The 16150-nt window shown below is 48.7% G+C and overlaps 1 protein-coding gene across 13 annotated transcripts in view; it reads right to left on the bottom strand.

The window, feature by feature from the left end:
- Window positions 1–16150, bottom strand: part of LOC123767372 (uncharacterized) — a 648238-nt gene that overhangs the window by 145561 nt on the left and 486527 nt on the right. For 12 of the 13 annotated variants that reach the window (XR_011224571.1, XR_011224570.1, XR_011224572.1 and 9 more), the window contains one exon: window positions 13151–13347. Coding sequence is in view for 10 of the 13 variants with exons in the window: in XM_069312920.1 (XP_069169021.1) it covers window positions 13151–13347 (197 nt within the window). In the remaining 3 variants the exon portion in view is untranslated. The remainder of the gene's footprint in view (window positions 1–13150; window positions 13348–16150) is intronic. The other variant, XM_069312921.1, reaches the window with a different exon arrangement.

Here is a 16150-nt window from a genome sequence, read left to right as displayed (position 1 = left end):
TGGACGGATCCATTTCCGAGGCATAATCCGGGTCACGCAGGAGGTAAGCTGCAAAGGCCGCTCGCACCACACCAGGTTGGATGCGATAAGCCGAAAACCTCCGGAAGGACGGAACCGACGTACCCGGGGGAACACGGAACCGTACCCGGGGAGGGGCCGACACCAAATCCAACTCGTACGCAGAGGGGGGGAAAGAAAACCCCACTCCTTGTAACAATAAGCCCCGCTCAGTGGGAAGAAAAACCCAGGCGGGGTCCAGCGGGGCCCAAGGCCCCCAAGTCAGCCCCTCCCCAGCCTCGAGGTCCGTCACCACAGGACCCGAGGCCGAGTCCTCTCCCCAAGCCCCGACCCCACAAGACAAGGACGGAGCAGCCGGAAAAGCTGGAGGAAGGGGGGCCCACTGGTCAGACCCTGAAGCTTCGGCCGGGAGACAAGACTCGAATGCCTCTGCCGCCCCCCCGGAAGGGGCAACCCCCGAAGCTGCCCGAGTCTCGAGATCAAGTAACCCCTGCTCCGACCCCGAAACCCTCAGACGCTTCGGGGCCGGAAGCAGGGGCGGGGGACCAGAACGAACAGAAGGGGAAGGACGAGGAGGTGCGGACTGAACCAGGATCGAAGCGACCCCCACCCCCAAGTCCGGGTCTCGAAAAGCAAAGCGGGGCAGCCCCGGGGCATCCGGGGAAGCAACCAACCGAGCGCGTTGCAACAGACGAAACCTAGACTGCAACGCACGTGCCGCCTGTACCCGAATAGAATCATCAGAGGATTGGGTAAATTGAGTCACAAGCAAGCAGCAACACTCACAGGACTCAGGGTCGAAAGTATCACCGACCCAACAGGCAGCGTGGCAGAGGCAAAAACAATGAGGGTCACCCTGAGACAAGGGGACCGAGCAACCCTCAAACTCGCACACAGCGAGTGGGGACCCCGGGGTCACATCCATCGGACCCACGCGCCCCCTAGGGGATTCCCAGGGTCCTGAGCGTTTACTTTAAGAGGACTCGCGCTCAGGTAGTCCCAGGCAGGGTGCTGCAAACCGGCGCCCAAAACTACCAAGCAAACTTCTAAAGCTGAACCCCAGGGACGTGTACACTCACGGGGACCTAGCAGGGGGCGCCACCGAGGAGAACAGTGGAAGGGCAAAAACAAACTGAATAAAATGACAGAACCCCCCACCAGGCAAAAACAAAAAGAAAAACAAAACCCCGCAAGAGGACAGCGAACCCCAAGGAACAGAGCCGGCCGCGATGTCGGGAATTACAAGCTGAGCAGCACCCTGCGCCCCTACCAGTGCAAACTGCCTCTTACCTGCCGGTAACAAGGGAGAACAGAACACCCAAGAGCCCAACAGGCGGCCGAAAAACCGAAAGGTAAAACGGACCAGCAGAGGCAGACCCCGAGGAGCCTGTGGAAGGTGGCCCCAAGCCCCAAGGGCAGTACTTACAGGGCACCTAGGGAAGGCAGCCCTAGACGCATGCAGCCCGAGTACTGAAGATAACTCCTGGCTCTCGCACCCACAAAACTAACACCACACTCAAAGCACAGTGCAGTAGCGACACCGGAGCCAGAGCACACGACCATCGCCTATAGCATCAGCCTCAAGAACTGAGGTGTGGGTAGCCGGCGCGGGGGGTCTGGGGCTCCCCCTTCCCCCTCCCGGGGAGGGGGGAGCTGCGCAGACAGCGGCGCGGCAGTGTGTGACGTCACACTAATTTGCTTGTTTTCGGTTGGGGAGTTCTATCCACTAGTTCGGTATTAGGTAGCAATTTTAACCAGAATAGGGGTTTGTTTTGGGGCGCTTACCTTTCTGGGTGCCTGTTCCGGTCGATGGCAGACATAGAATGCTTCCAACTACACGGGGGCTTCTATAGGCCATTGCTCCCCTTGCCTCTCTGAGGGGGCCCGGTTCTGGCCGTGGTCCCCGGTAGGCCTAAGAACTCCATACACATGACTGATGCCAAAGTCTGACATTAGCATATCAGCCTGGGATAGCTCCGGGGAGCCGACGGGGCTCCCCCCAGAAAAGGGCCCAAAACCCCAGCTGGCCCCAAGGGTGAGGTAAATGCCGAGCAGCAACCCCCCTACGAAAATGGTTCCTAAACGCACCAGGGGAGAGAACCCTAACATACAAGGATAGTACTCACAGGGTGCCTTAGAAAAGATGCCCCTAAGCACATGCAGCCCAGGTACTCTTGAGGATACCTGACCACCACACACACCATCACCACTGAGGTCGCCATGAAGGCAAAACACCGCTTTAGAATTCGAGGCCAGAAAAGACGTCTGCCCCAGCCCACATTAGCAAACGAACGGGAGTGCTAGGTAGCATGCACGGGGAGGGGGAGGGTAGCACGGGGAGGGGGAGGGCTGCGTGGATGAGTGACGCGGCAATGGAGTGTGTCGTTTGCTTGTTTCCTTGGGACTGGAAGGAGTTCTGCCTCTCTCCAGTTTTTCATTGTAATTTTCTTACCGTATTGGGTTTGTTTTCATATGGCTACCTTTCTGGGTGCCTAACCCCGGTTGATGGCAGATAAAGAAAAACCTCAACCACAAGAGGGTTTTCCCAGGGCCATTGCTCCCTGCACCTCTCTGAGGAGGGCCAGGTTCTGGCTCGTGGTCCCTGGTAGGCCGAACTCCATGTACTAATACCCGTCTAATGTATCACCTAGAGCCCAATAGCTCTAGTGAACCATAGGAACTCCCCACATAAAAGCTTTGAGGAGAGGTTAGAGATGGTAAATATACAAAAGCTTGAAGGTAGAAAGAAAAAAGGGAAATATGATCACAATGTAGAAGAAAGTAAAAGAAATCAACAAAAGTGGCAAAGAAGAACTTTTGAAAATTGAAACCAAGAACAAGAGAACACATGTTCATATTCATAAAGGAAACAAAACTGCCTACAAAACATTAGAAAGTTCACTTTTACATAATGGTAGATTGTTCGAACAAGTGAGAAGGTGGTGTAGGCCAAAGCATTCAGTAATTTCAAAACATATGACAGAGTGCTGGGAAGACAGGACACAAGCATAATTCTCATCCTGTAACTACACTTAGGTAATTACACTTAAGAATTACACAAATCACATTAGCCCAATGGGATACAACTTGCCTACTGAAGACCAGGGCCAGAAACTGGCCCATTTAGAGAAGTGCAAAATGCAAGTGCAAGAGTTTGTTACCATAACCCTCAACGAGGGAACATCCAGAACCTAAGCAAAGCAAAACAGACAACTGCAAGATTCATAAAGTAAAAAAAAAAATGAAGCAGCAAATGACACTTTTAAACTCCCCACTCAGCAGTTAGGTCCGCTACCCACTAGTTACTACCTTTACTTTACTAGTTACTACTAGTTAACTACCCACTAGTTACAGCTAGCAACTACCAGGAGCTTCACCTCCCCATTTCAACACAGCTCTGTCATGTCCTTCATGTTCACCTATTTGGATTGCTCCTTGAACCACCAGCTTGTGGGTCCCAAATTCTAGACGAGTGTGCAAGTTAACTTCACATGCGTGTAATTACCTAAGTGTAGGTACAGGATGAGAGCTATAATTATGGTGTCCCGTCTTCCCAGGACTGTCATATAAAGCTTTGAAACTACTGACCATTTTGACCTCCACCACATTCTCACTTAAATGTGTTGAACATCGTTTTGTTCAAAATATAGTGCTCATATCCAGTGAGACATGTATTTATCTCAAAATATAAAATATAAGTGCTATTCAATATGTGTACATGATGTGGGCCTAATGTACCCGCAAGAGTTTTGAATCTTACGATACTGTATTAATGTTTATCATATGTCTGGTGGGGCCCCTCCAAACCACGCACTATGATGGGTGACACAGTACATGGGTTAAACAAACTACTAGGATGAGGGAAGGTGATGTTGCTTCCATGCTGGATTTTATATTCACCAGGATCTGATATTCAGCTTTACCCCTTGGGCAAAGAAACCATGCCCTTTTGGGAATAAAGTATGCAATGCATTATAATCTAGAAAAGAATAAGTTAGTTGAAAAACCTGATCTCAGGAAAGGACACTATGGGGAACTTAAAAAGTTCTTCAACCCTTAGGCCACAAAGGGCCTTTTTGCCTTCAACACCCACAGGCGCAACAAAAAAAAAAAATAAAAAAAAAATTATTTTGTATTATTAAAGTGTTCATTTGTGTTCTCTGATCAATGGGAAAAATATAAAAAACATCATAGGTGGCATACTTTGGCAACAATAGGGCGGAAAGTTTGGCAAAAAACCAGCGTTGAATGTAATTAAACAGCATTTTCTGGGTGAGCCCCGGAGGCTCCCTGAAGCTTATCGGGCTAATGTATGTTATATTAGGCCGGGACATTAGCTAAGGAGTTCAGACCTACCAGGGACCAACACCAGAACCTGGCCCCTTCAGAGAGGTTTCCGGGAGCAATGGCCCTGGAAACCCCCCTGGTGGTTGGGATTTTCCTTATCTGCCATCGACCGGGGTTAGGCACCCAGAAAGGTAGGCATAACAAAACAAACCAAACATGGTAAAAAAATAAAACAAAAAACCGAACAGAGAGGTAGAAACTCGCTACAATCCCAAGGAAACAAGCAAACATCACACTTTACTGCCGTGCCGATCATCCGTGCAGCCCTCCTCGCCCCAAGAGGGGGAGGGGGGGAGCCCCGGACCTACCTCGCCAGCTGTCTAGCATTAGTTCGGATGCTAAGCTTCAACCAACGCGAAAAAACCGCCAACCGGTGGGAGGGAGGGTTGCCAGGGAGTCTCCGGGGTTCACCCAGAAAATGGCGTTTCATTACATTCAACACTGGTTTTCTGTGGGGAGCCCCTACGGCTCCCTGGAGCTTCATACCCAATGAGAAGGAAAAGAAAGGGCTAACCCGGGAGGCAGCCGCCACAAACTCCACAATGCGAAGCTGAGACAACAGGCTGCAACCTGCGACCCAAGGCAACAAGAATGCACAGGAGCAAGCGCGCGTAAAGAATGGGCAGCCAAGAACCTGTGCGACCCTCAAATCCATGCGCCCGAAATGAGCCCTAGATGTCACCAACACAGCAGCAAAAGCTGCAAACATCCGAACAGCACAGGCGCAAAGACAGACCGCAGGCTGGAAGACTGAAAAACTCTGCGGACGACCTGGTAAACCCGAGCCCTGAAACAGGGAACGAGGGGAACCGGATCAACCCAAAGCGCATCCCCAGACACGGTACGCAGGTAATGGCAAAAAACGCAACCGGACAACACAGGACGCATCCTCGGATAAACCAATCAAGCATCAATAACCCAAGAACTCCTCCGGAAAGCAGCCATCTCGACCGTCGCCAGGACGGAGAAAGGCTGCAAACGTACAAACCTACCACCAGTATCAAAGCGCAGAAACCTGAATCGAAGGGGCTACCACAAACTGAGGAGAAGATAAGAAGGCACCCTGATCAAGGACCAGGATGGCTCAGGCGACGTATGAGCAGGCCGGAGGTGAAACAAAATACGAGAAAGCGTACGAAATGGGACAGATGTGACGTCCACCCTGAACGCAAGCCGGAGCGGCTCCGCCAGCGCCGAACAAAACGAGGCGACAGTAAGAAACATCAAATAACTGTAGCCCTGAAAACCCAAGAAAGGACAAGACAACCCAATGCGAAAGAGAAGACAACCTATGAAGAGCAAGAAAAAGTACATAGAAACACCAGGAACATCATACTTTCGGCAAGACGAAGCTCGCAGGTGGGACACCGTCAACAAAACCACCTGATCACCACAGAGATGGTGATACCAGCGTCAAAATACCAGACACGAAGAGCCGAGGAGAAGGCCGAACCAGTCACGAACAGGACCAATCCGACCTGCCGAAAGAGGCGGAGCCGCGGGAAAAAACCCAGGGTTCGGACACCTATCAAGCAGCGCCTGAAAATAAAGCTGGGCCAGCCACCAAGGACCATAAGGACTACTCTCGTGGGAATGGGCTCCAACCGAGCTAGAACCCAAAGCAACAGCTGGACCGGGAGAAGAGGAACAGGTACCCCCACCTCGACCAGTCCTGCCGAAATGCATCCACCGTGAACGCCTTGCAGGCAGGTAAGGGCACCACATAATATTTGCGACGCCTAGACCACGCCGACTCGAAGACGTCCATGGCTAGGAGTCCATACGTCCAGCAGAGCCAACAAAACGAGTCGGCAACGACTAGCCAATCCGCGAACAGAGGAATGAACCGAGACAGCTGTCCGCCAGGACGCAGGACACACCCTGGACATGAACTCAAGGTTAGCCAAACCCCAAGAATCCAGCAAACAAACAACTCTAAGGAACCAACCCCAAAGATCAACACCTAAGAGAAACCCTGTGGTTCCGGCAAAGAACCGCCAGAGAACACTCCGAATGGAGCTGAATGGTAGAGCACCGAATGACCCAAACCCTCTGAAGCGCAAACCAGACAGCCACAAACTCCCGAACCTTGCTGTGAGCCCGACAGACGGACAGACCCCTCCATCCCCGGCTGACCTGGTGAGAACTGGTCACAAAGCCCCAGCCGAGAGATGACCTGTCCGTGAACACATCGAGTGAAGGTTCGAGGAGGTGCCAAGGCACGGAACCCTGAAACCCCAAAGGTTTGGGGTTTCAAAGCTGGTGAAGCAGCACCAACACAAGATCCCCAGAGGAACGAACCCAATGATTGAAAGAGAGGCGGCAGGGGAGTCTCCGAAGGAACCAAACAGACACCAAAGCCAAACCCGACCCCGTGGGCAGACCAGCACATCGAAGTTCAGACTCCCACACAAGTGCTCGAGCAACCACTGAGCAACCCGGGACCCCCTCATAAACAGCCAAAGTCGGGACCACAGCCACAGCAACACTTCTGGAGTGAAGGACAAGGAGCGGCCCAAGAGCCTTAAACAAGGCCCAGCCAGGTCCGAACCCGGGACGGAAACATATGGAATGGCCTTCAGATCACCAGGAAACCAAACCCAGCGATCTGGAAAGAACCACACCTCTGGCGAGCAGACAAGCGGACTGACTGGGAGCCCACACCAGCCAGTCGTCGAGGTAGGCCAGACACCGAATCCCAAAGCAGACTCACACAGGGCACCAAGGTCTGGTAAAGATGCAAAAATACACCCAGTGCCAATTTCAAAATAGGGAAGGCAACAAAAGTGGCAAGCCTGAAGCCACACCAACTGTGCCAGTCCCGGAAAACTGGAGAGGAACGTGCCAAGAATTGACCTAGAGACCCAGGGCTACCATCCAGGCACCCGGCCCTAACAGAAGCCGGACAGGAGACAACAGTCCTCCGATGAGGGCATAGAATCCAGGGCGCAGACTGAAGTAGTCCAGGAGAAGGGAGCCGGTCGGCCGAGCGGACAGCAAGCTGGACTTGTGATCCTGTGGTCCCGGGTTCGATCCCGAGCGCCGGCGAGAAACAATGGGCAGAGTTTCTTTCACCCTATGCCCCTGTTACCTAGCAGTAAAATAGGTACCTGGAGTGTTAGTCAGCTGTCACGGGCTGCTTCCTGGGGGTGGAGGCCTAGTCGAGGACCGGGCCGCGGGGACACTAAAGCCCCGAAATCATCTCGAGATAACCTAACCAAGAACCGCAGATTCGACAGGCCCATGTCTGCAAAGAGCAGACGGGCACCCCAGAAGGATGGGGCGGAACGACCACGTCCAACACACCCACTAAGATGACATGACGAAGCGCAGGGGAAGAAGCCCACCCTGCCAGCCCTGAACCCCCAAAGGGGGAGAAGCCGTCCACCGCCGCCACCAGAGGCCAGAAGACAACCAAAAGCGCCCACTAACTGCGGGACCATGCGAGAGTCAACAGAGCAAGCTGCTCCCCCAGCGTCCCGTCAACAGAGAAGGGAACAGAGCCCCTTCCGAAAGAAAAGGTACACATACACATATACACATATATATACATATTATGTATATACACATACATATACATATACACATACACACAAGGTATGTTACAAACACGTGTGTATGCACATACACATAATATATATAAGATCAGACAGACAGTATGGTTTTCGATCTGGAAGATCCTGTGTATCGAATTTACTCAGTTTCTATGATCGAGCAACTGAGATATTACAGGAAAGAGATGGTTGGGTTGACTGCATCTATCTGGACCTAAAAAAGGCTTTCGACAGAGTTCCACATAAGACGTTGTTCTGGAAACTGGAAAATATTGGAGGGGTGACAGGTAAGCTTCTAACATGGATGAAAAATTTTCTGACTGATAGAAAAATGAGGGCAGTGATCAGAGGAAATGTATCGGACTAGAGAAATGTCACAAGTGGAGTACCACAGGGTTCAGTTCTTGAACCAGTGATGTTTATTGTCAACATAAATGATCTACTAGTTGGTATACAGAATTATATGAACATGTTTGTTGATGATGCCAAGATAATAGGAAGGATTAAAAATTTAGATGATTGTCATGCCCTTCAAGATGACCTGGACAAAATAAGTATATGGAGCACCACTTGGCAAATGGAATTTAATGTTAATAAATGCCATGTTATGGAATGTGGAATAGGAGAACATAGACCCCACACAACCTATATATTATGTGAGAAATCTTTAAAGAATTCTGATAAAGAAAGAGATCTAGGGGTGGTTCTAGATAGAAAACTATCACCTGAGGACCACAAAGAATATTGTGCGAGGAGCCTATGCCACGCTTTCTAACTTTAAAATTGCTTTCAAATACATGGATGGCGATATACTAAAGAAATTGTTCATGACTTTTGTTAGGCCACAGCTAGAATATGCAGCGGTTGTGTGGTGCCCATATTTTAAGAAGCACATCAACAAACTGGAAAAGGTGCAAAGACATGCTACTAAGTGGCTTCCAGAACTGAAGGGCAAGAGCTACGAGGAGAGGTTAGAGGCATTAAATATGCCAAAACTAGAAGACAGAAGAAAAAGAGGTGCTATGATCACTACATACAAAATAGTAACAGGAATTGATAAAATCAATAGGGAAGATTTCCTGAGACCTGGAACTAAGAACATGAGGTCATAGATTTAAACTAGCTAAACACAGATGCTGAAGAAATATAATAAAATTAACCTTCGCAAATAGAGTGGTAGACGGTTGGAACAAGTGAAGTGAGAAGGTGGTGGAGGCCAAGACCGTCAGTAGTTTCAAAGCATTATATGAGAGTGCTGGGAAGACGGGACACCACGAGCGTAGCTCTCATCCTGTAACTACACTTAGGTAATTACACACACACACAGTGTACACAAGTACATGTGCAAACACAAAGACACGTGAAAAGAAAATTACAAGCCGCCGACCAGTGCACAGAGAGCACCACGCCGGCCAGGCGAAGAAGGCACAAAACTGCATCAAAAGGCACACCTCGACAACAAAACCTCAAAGTTCCAGCACGACCACAACATGTGCCAAGACCCAAAAAAGATCAGTCTGCAAGCCAGGAAGATCCCCGGACCTCCAGAAGGCAGAACCAGGTCAAACACGAGGAAACAAAGCCCCCTGAACCCACAAAGGGGGCCCCAAGAGGAATAAACCTCCGGAACAAAACCAAAGAACCCAAAGAACCCAGAATCGAACCAGGGGGAACGCAAACCACCACATTTGCCGGCGGAGATACACCACAGAAAGGCAAAGCACAGCCCCAGACAGAACCCCCAGGGAAACGGTCAAAACAGACCGAAAACCGAGGGACAAGGTGTGGGAGCAAGCATAACAGCCAGGGACACTGAGCCCAAACCCAAGGGCCCAGACCCAAAACAGACAAAATGGAAAACCCGGTGTAAAATCAACACTCAAACGTTCCCAGAGGAACAGGAAATGGGCAGAAAACACCAGAAAAAGCATAGAAACCACAACAGGAGAATAAAAACCCTAAAAAAGGGTGAAAAAACTCACCCCAGACGCTCGCTCGCACACCCAGGCGCATGTAAACACACCACAATGCCGCCCTGGAGGACACGCCGGGAAACCGGCAGAAGAAAATGACCACCAGAACAGAGGGCTGTGACCGACGCAAAAGATACGAAAACACGCCAGGAAAAGTGGGAAGCAAGCAGACTGTATGGGCAAAAAACTCTGCCCAAAAGCAGAAAACCCAGGCAGGGGCAAACCGCCCCAGAACTGCTAGCAGGCAACCGCCCCACAGCTCCGGGAACCAGCAACAGAGGCCACGGGGCAGAGCCGTCCACCAAGCCCTTCACCCTTAAAGAAAAGGAAGAGTCCATGGGAAAGGCAACAAAAAAGGGCCGCTGGTCAGACCCAGAAGCTTTGGCAGGAGGAACAGGCTCGAAAACCTCTGTCCCCAACCCGAACGGGGCAGCCCCCAAAAACCGCTCAAGTCTCGGCCCTAACTAAACCCCACCCTGACCCCGAAACTCGCAGACAGTCTGGAGCCGGGAACAGGGAGGGAAAGGGGCAAACAGCACCTAACCAAAATGGGGCGGCCTCGGGGTATCCGAGTGGGAAACCAACCTAGCGTGTTGCAGCAACCAAACCTAGCTTGCAACACGGATGCCGCCTGTACTCTGAACAGTAATAACATCAGGAGAGTACTGGGAGAACAAGCAGAGAATCTCTCTCGCAAGACTCCGGGTCAAGGTGTCAGTGACCCAACAGGCAACATGGAGGTAAAAGTGGCAACTGTCACCCGGAGACAAGGGCACAGCAACCAACAATCCCATACAAGATGGGTTGGAACCCAGAAGACACATTCAATGATCCACCGAGCTCAGACAGGGGTTTCCAGGGCCCATAGGCTGACTGCTACTGGAAGCCCGGGCAAGGTATTGCTAACCGGTTAAGAAATCCAAAAATAACAAGAGGGTAGAGGATAGCACTGAAAACCCCTGCGACGTGTACAATCACGGGGGCCTAGCAGAGGGCCACCAAACTTTACCAGTGGAACCATAGCCACACTAGCCAGGCCCCCACCAGGCACATGAAAATAAAAACAAAAGAAAAACCCCGCAAAAGTACACCGTCTTCAGAGGCAACAGGAACTGGTCGCCGCTTAGGTGGCAGGTCACGTAACACCTTGATGCCCTAACCAGCACAATACCAGTCTTTACCCAGGGCCAAACATGGGCCCCAAGCCCAAGCTGGCCCCAGAGGCGAGGCAAATGCCGAGCAGCAAGAACCTCTACAGGAATAGTTCCCGAATGCCCCAAGGAAGATAACCCTGTCACGCAGGGGCAGTACTCACATGGCGCTTAAGGTTAAGGAAGGAAGCCCCTAAGCGCATGCAGCCCCGGCACTGATGAGGTACTCCTGGCCACCGCACAACACAACACACGGCAGTGAATGCCACACAGGGCAAACACCGCCTAGGAGACTGAGGCCAGAGAAGCGTCTATCCCGGTTGACATTAGCTTACGAACTGAAGCTAGGCAGCCGGTGCGGTAGGTCCGGGGCTCCCCCCTCCCCCTCTCGGGGCGGGGAGGGCTGCACGGACGATCGGCGCGGCAGTAAAGTGTGATGTTTGCTTGTTTGCTTCTTTCCTTGGGATTGTAGGGAGTCTCTACCTCTCTGTTCATTTTTTTACCATGTGGGGTTTGTTTTGTCATGCCTACCTTTCTGGGTGCCTAACCCCAGTCGATGGCAGATAAGGAAAACCCCAGCCACAAGGGGGTTTTCCAGGGCTATTGCTCCCTGAAACCTCTCTGAAGGTGCCAGGTTCTGGCGCTGGTCCCTGGTAGGTCTGAACTCCCTAGCTAATGTCCCGGTCTAATATAACATACATTAGCCCGATAAGCTCCAGGGAGCCGTAGGGGCTCCCCACAGAAACAATGAACTTCACCCTGAGACAAGGGGACAGAACAACCTTCAAACTCACATAAGGCGAGAGGGAACCTTTGGGTTCCATTCTGGGAACCTCTGGGACCATTCCCTCTCTGTACTTCCCATTCCAGAGGTTGCATCCATTGGACACCATGCACCCCCATTGGGTTCCCAGGGCCCCTAGACTGGTATCACTAATGGAAAGCCCAGGCAGGGTACTGGTAACTGGCGCCCAAGTCTACCAACAAACTTCTAAAACTCGACCTCTGGAATGTGTCCACTCACGGGGACCAAGCAGGGGGTACCGCCGGACACCAGAGGTCATGAACCTATTATAAATGGGGGGAAGGGACACAAGGCAGACCTCCCTACCAGGCAGAAACAAAAAAAGAAAAATCCTGCAAGAGGACAACGTACTCAGGAGGAACAGAGCCGGCCACTGTAATAGGTGAAAACTAGCTGCGCAGTACCCTATGCCCCACCAGTGCAAAAACTACCACTTACCCCAAGATAAATAACAGAGGAAAAAAAAAACCACACTTGGGGCAGTCAATCACCGAGCAGCAAAAGACCAACAGAGGCCGACCCCAAGGTGACTTGTGGAAGATAACCCTAAGCCCCAAGGGTGGTACTTACAGGGCACTCAGGTAAGGGAACCCTAAGCACATGTAGCCCGGGTACCTGTCCAAATTACCTGTGAATATTACTCCCTGCTCACACACCACCATAAGAGCAGTACTAAACACAAGGCACAGCACCTCACACAGAATCTGGAGCTGGAGCCACACAACCATGCCACAATCACATCAGCCAAGAACTGGAGGGTGGATCCCTGGCACAGTGGGTCTGGGGCTCCTCCTTTCCCCTCCCAGGAAGAGGGGAGTTGCGCAGACATGCGATGCTGCTCGTGTGACGCCATATTCATTTGCTTGTTTTCATTTGGGGAGTTCTGTCTACTCTTTTGTCTATTTTAGTCATCTTATCCAGAGTAGGGGTTTGTTTTGTGGCGCTTACCTTTCTAGGTGCCTGACCTGGTCGATGGCAGACATAGAATGCTCCAAATCTCATGTGCATTTCTATAGACCATTGCTCCACGTGCCTCTCTGAGGGAGGCCAGGTTCTGGCTCGTGGTCCCTGGTACGCCTAGAACTCCATATACACTGACTGGTGCCAAAGTCTATTGATATACGTATCAGCCTGGATAGCTCCAGGGAGCCGAAAGGGCTCCCCACACAAAAGTCCTGTATAACATAAAGGAGTTTGTATGCTTAACAAGTACAAAAATGACAAATGACCAAGGAGAAGGCAAGACAGTTTTCTAGTATAAAGCAAAAGGGCTTCAAGTTTTTCACTACCACCAACACTCACCACACTACACTTGGGGGTTTGGGTGCGCAAGTGGAGGAACTCATCGAAGCTGGCAGCACGGTGGCCAACAGGCGGGGTCACCAGATGGCGCAGGATCTTCTTGCTGTCCGCACGTGGACTTGCCGTCTGAGATCGACACTTGTGGGTGCTGCGGCGAGGGCTGCTGCTGCTGCTGGCTGCTGCCGATCCACCTGCACCTTAAACCCAGGGAGGAGTTAACATTACCTCCTGCCACTTTTTCCATAGCTTGGGGAGAGGCCTTCTGGTGCTGGTGTGGGATGGTGGGGACCAGTTAAGAGTGGTAGAAAGCATGATTAACAGGGATATGGTTTCACTGATGGAGTAGTGAACAGGGTGAAAAGGCTAAATTAGGGGAATGGAGCATAATGTAAATAGGAGGTAGTAGTGCGGGACACAATATGATGATGGAGAAAGCAACGTGATGATGAGGGAAGCAGCGTGATGATGGGGTAAGCAACATGAGGCAATCTCTGCCATCATAGGCTAGTTCCAACATCCAAGAATAGCTCTGCCATAATAGGCTAGTACACTAATGAGACTAGTGCATCATTCAGAGTACTGGACTGGAGGATAATGCACTTCATGTCATTACCCTCTGAGTGCTATTGCAATAAATTTCAAAATCGTTCAGAGGCGCCATTGAACAATTTCAAATTTTCCACCAAATCTGCACAATGTAGTTTCCTTAAAAAACAAAATCTGTATCTATCATCTCAATCTTAGCACATTAGTATATGTTTACTAAACTATATACAAGCTCGGAAGTACTTCGAGGACATCTTCAACTTAGGATTGTTTTGACAACCTCATAGCAATAAGGAGCTCATAAATTGTTGATCAATTTCCTACTAAATACCAATAATTGAGATCAGAAAAACGGTTCTCATAAGTGCTTTGTGAATCCTGGTCCAGGGTTCTAAGACACTCAACATTTTATGTTAAGTTTCACTCGGCAGAGCACAGTGATGATAGTGGGAAGATCAATTTGATGGTAGGGGTAGACCAATGTGAGGGTAGGGGGGACTGAGCAATGTGATTGCAGGGAGTTGATGAATGTGATGGAAGTGGGGTAGATTAATGAAATGGTATGGAGTAGAGTAACATAATAGGAATGGCTGGGTCAAAGTAATGGTAGGGGATGAACCAACGGAGATAATGCAGTAGGTGGAGGGGTGGGTTAGGGGGTTGGTAAGAGGCACCGGTGGTAATCGTGGCATCAATGACGGTACAGTTGTTGACAAAGCGCCTCTTTGGTGATAACAGCATACCAAATCATGGTGGAAATGCTTACAAAATCCATTTATAATGGCAGTGGACAATGTTAACTATATTAAGCAAGACAAAAGGCATGAGGCTTCACTTATAACATCTAATGTTTTTTTTACTTTACACTACAAGAGGGATTTATATCTTACATTGCCAAAGGTTATACACACAACACATCAACAAGACATGTGTAGCATCAGGTAGACTTTCTTAAATTAAATGACCAACTCCTTAGGAACGTGTGATTTAATTATTTATTTCTTAGACTTTATTTACCTAACAACCTAAATATATTTCTTATAAAGCACAAACCAGTTAAGCCCAACTTTACAATACTGAATTGTATGGAGATAAATAGGAATATACAAACATATATGCATATTATATATTTTATATTTTATTATATATATATATATATATATATATATATATATTTTATTATATATATATATATATATATATATATATATATATATATATATATATATATATATATATATATATATATGTCGTACCTAATAGCCAGAACGCACTTCTCAGCCTAATATGCAAGCCCCGATTTGCCTAATAAGCCAAGTTTTCATGTAATAATTGTTTTTCGACTACCTAACCTACCTAACCTAAACTAACCTAACTTTTTCGGCTACCTAACCTAACCTAACCCATAGAGATAGGTTAGGTTAGGTTAGGTAGCGTTGGTTAGGTTCGGTCATATATCTACGTTAATTTTAACTCCAATACAAAAAATTGACCTCATACATAATGAAATGGGTAGCTTTATCATTTCATAAGAAAAAAATTAGAGAAAATATATTAATTCAGGAAAACTTGGCTTATTAGGCAAATCGGGCCTTGCATAGTAGGCCGAGTACGACGTTCTGGCTACTAGGTACAACATATATATATATACATATATATATATAATGTGATTTAAATAACCTGCAATTCGAGACAGGCATTATTAAAGTAAAAATAGTTCCATTTAATAATCAAGAGCAAACATCAATGTGGACAAAGTTAAAAGTACAAATACAAACAACAATTCTATCAGCAAGGACTCATAACTACCACAATCATTATCGTAATGTTGGGCACACCAGCACATCGTTATGTACACAACACAGGAAGGTCATTATTAAACTTAAACTGGGAATAAATTTGTCAATGGGAAAATAAATTCAAAGGCGAGAGAGAGTCTATGAGAATAAATTTTGATAAGTGGGAAGATCATGGCAACTAGGACCACACTCAAATAATTTAAGTAAATGACATTATATACAAGTTGTTTAAGGAAAAGCTACACACACACACACACACACACACACACAACTTCAAAGCGTTATATGACAAGGAGTGCTGGGAAGATGGGACACCATGAGTGTAGCTCTCATCCTGTAATTACACTTAGGCAATTACACACACATGCACACGCGCACACAAATATAATCGGATAAAAAACTGGGTTATGTTAATAAGTTAAAAAACATTATTATTATTATTATTATTATTATTATTATTATTATTATTATTATTATGCTCCTGGGTTTTGATGTGAAGAATAGATACAGAAGACACAGGATGCAACGAACGGTATGAGATGCAAGGTAAAGGGTACAGGTGAAGGCTGTAAGATAAAGGGTATAAGTGATAGGTATGGGATGCAAGGTAAAGGGTACAGATGAAGGGTATGAGATGCAAGGTAAAGCGTACAGG

This window comes from Procambarus clarkii, chromosome 74 (genome assembly GCF_040958095.1).
Source record: "Procambarus clarkii isolate CNS0578487 chromosome 74, FALCON_Pclarkii_2.0, whole genome shotgun sequence".
Lineage (NCBI taxonomy): Eukaryota > Metazoa > Arthropoda > Malacostraca > Decapoda > Cambaridae > Procambarus > Procambarus clarkii.
Note: the sequence above shows the minus strand (reverse complement) of the source record. Positions and strands in the feature narration are given on the sequence as shown.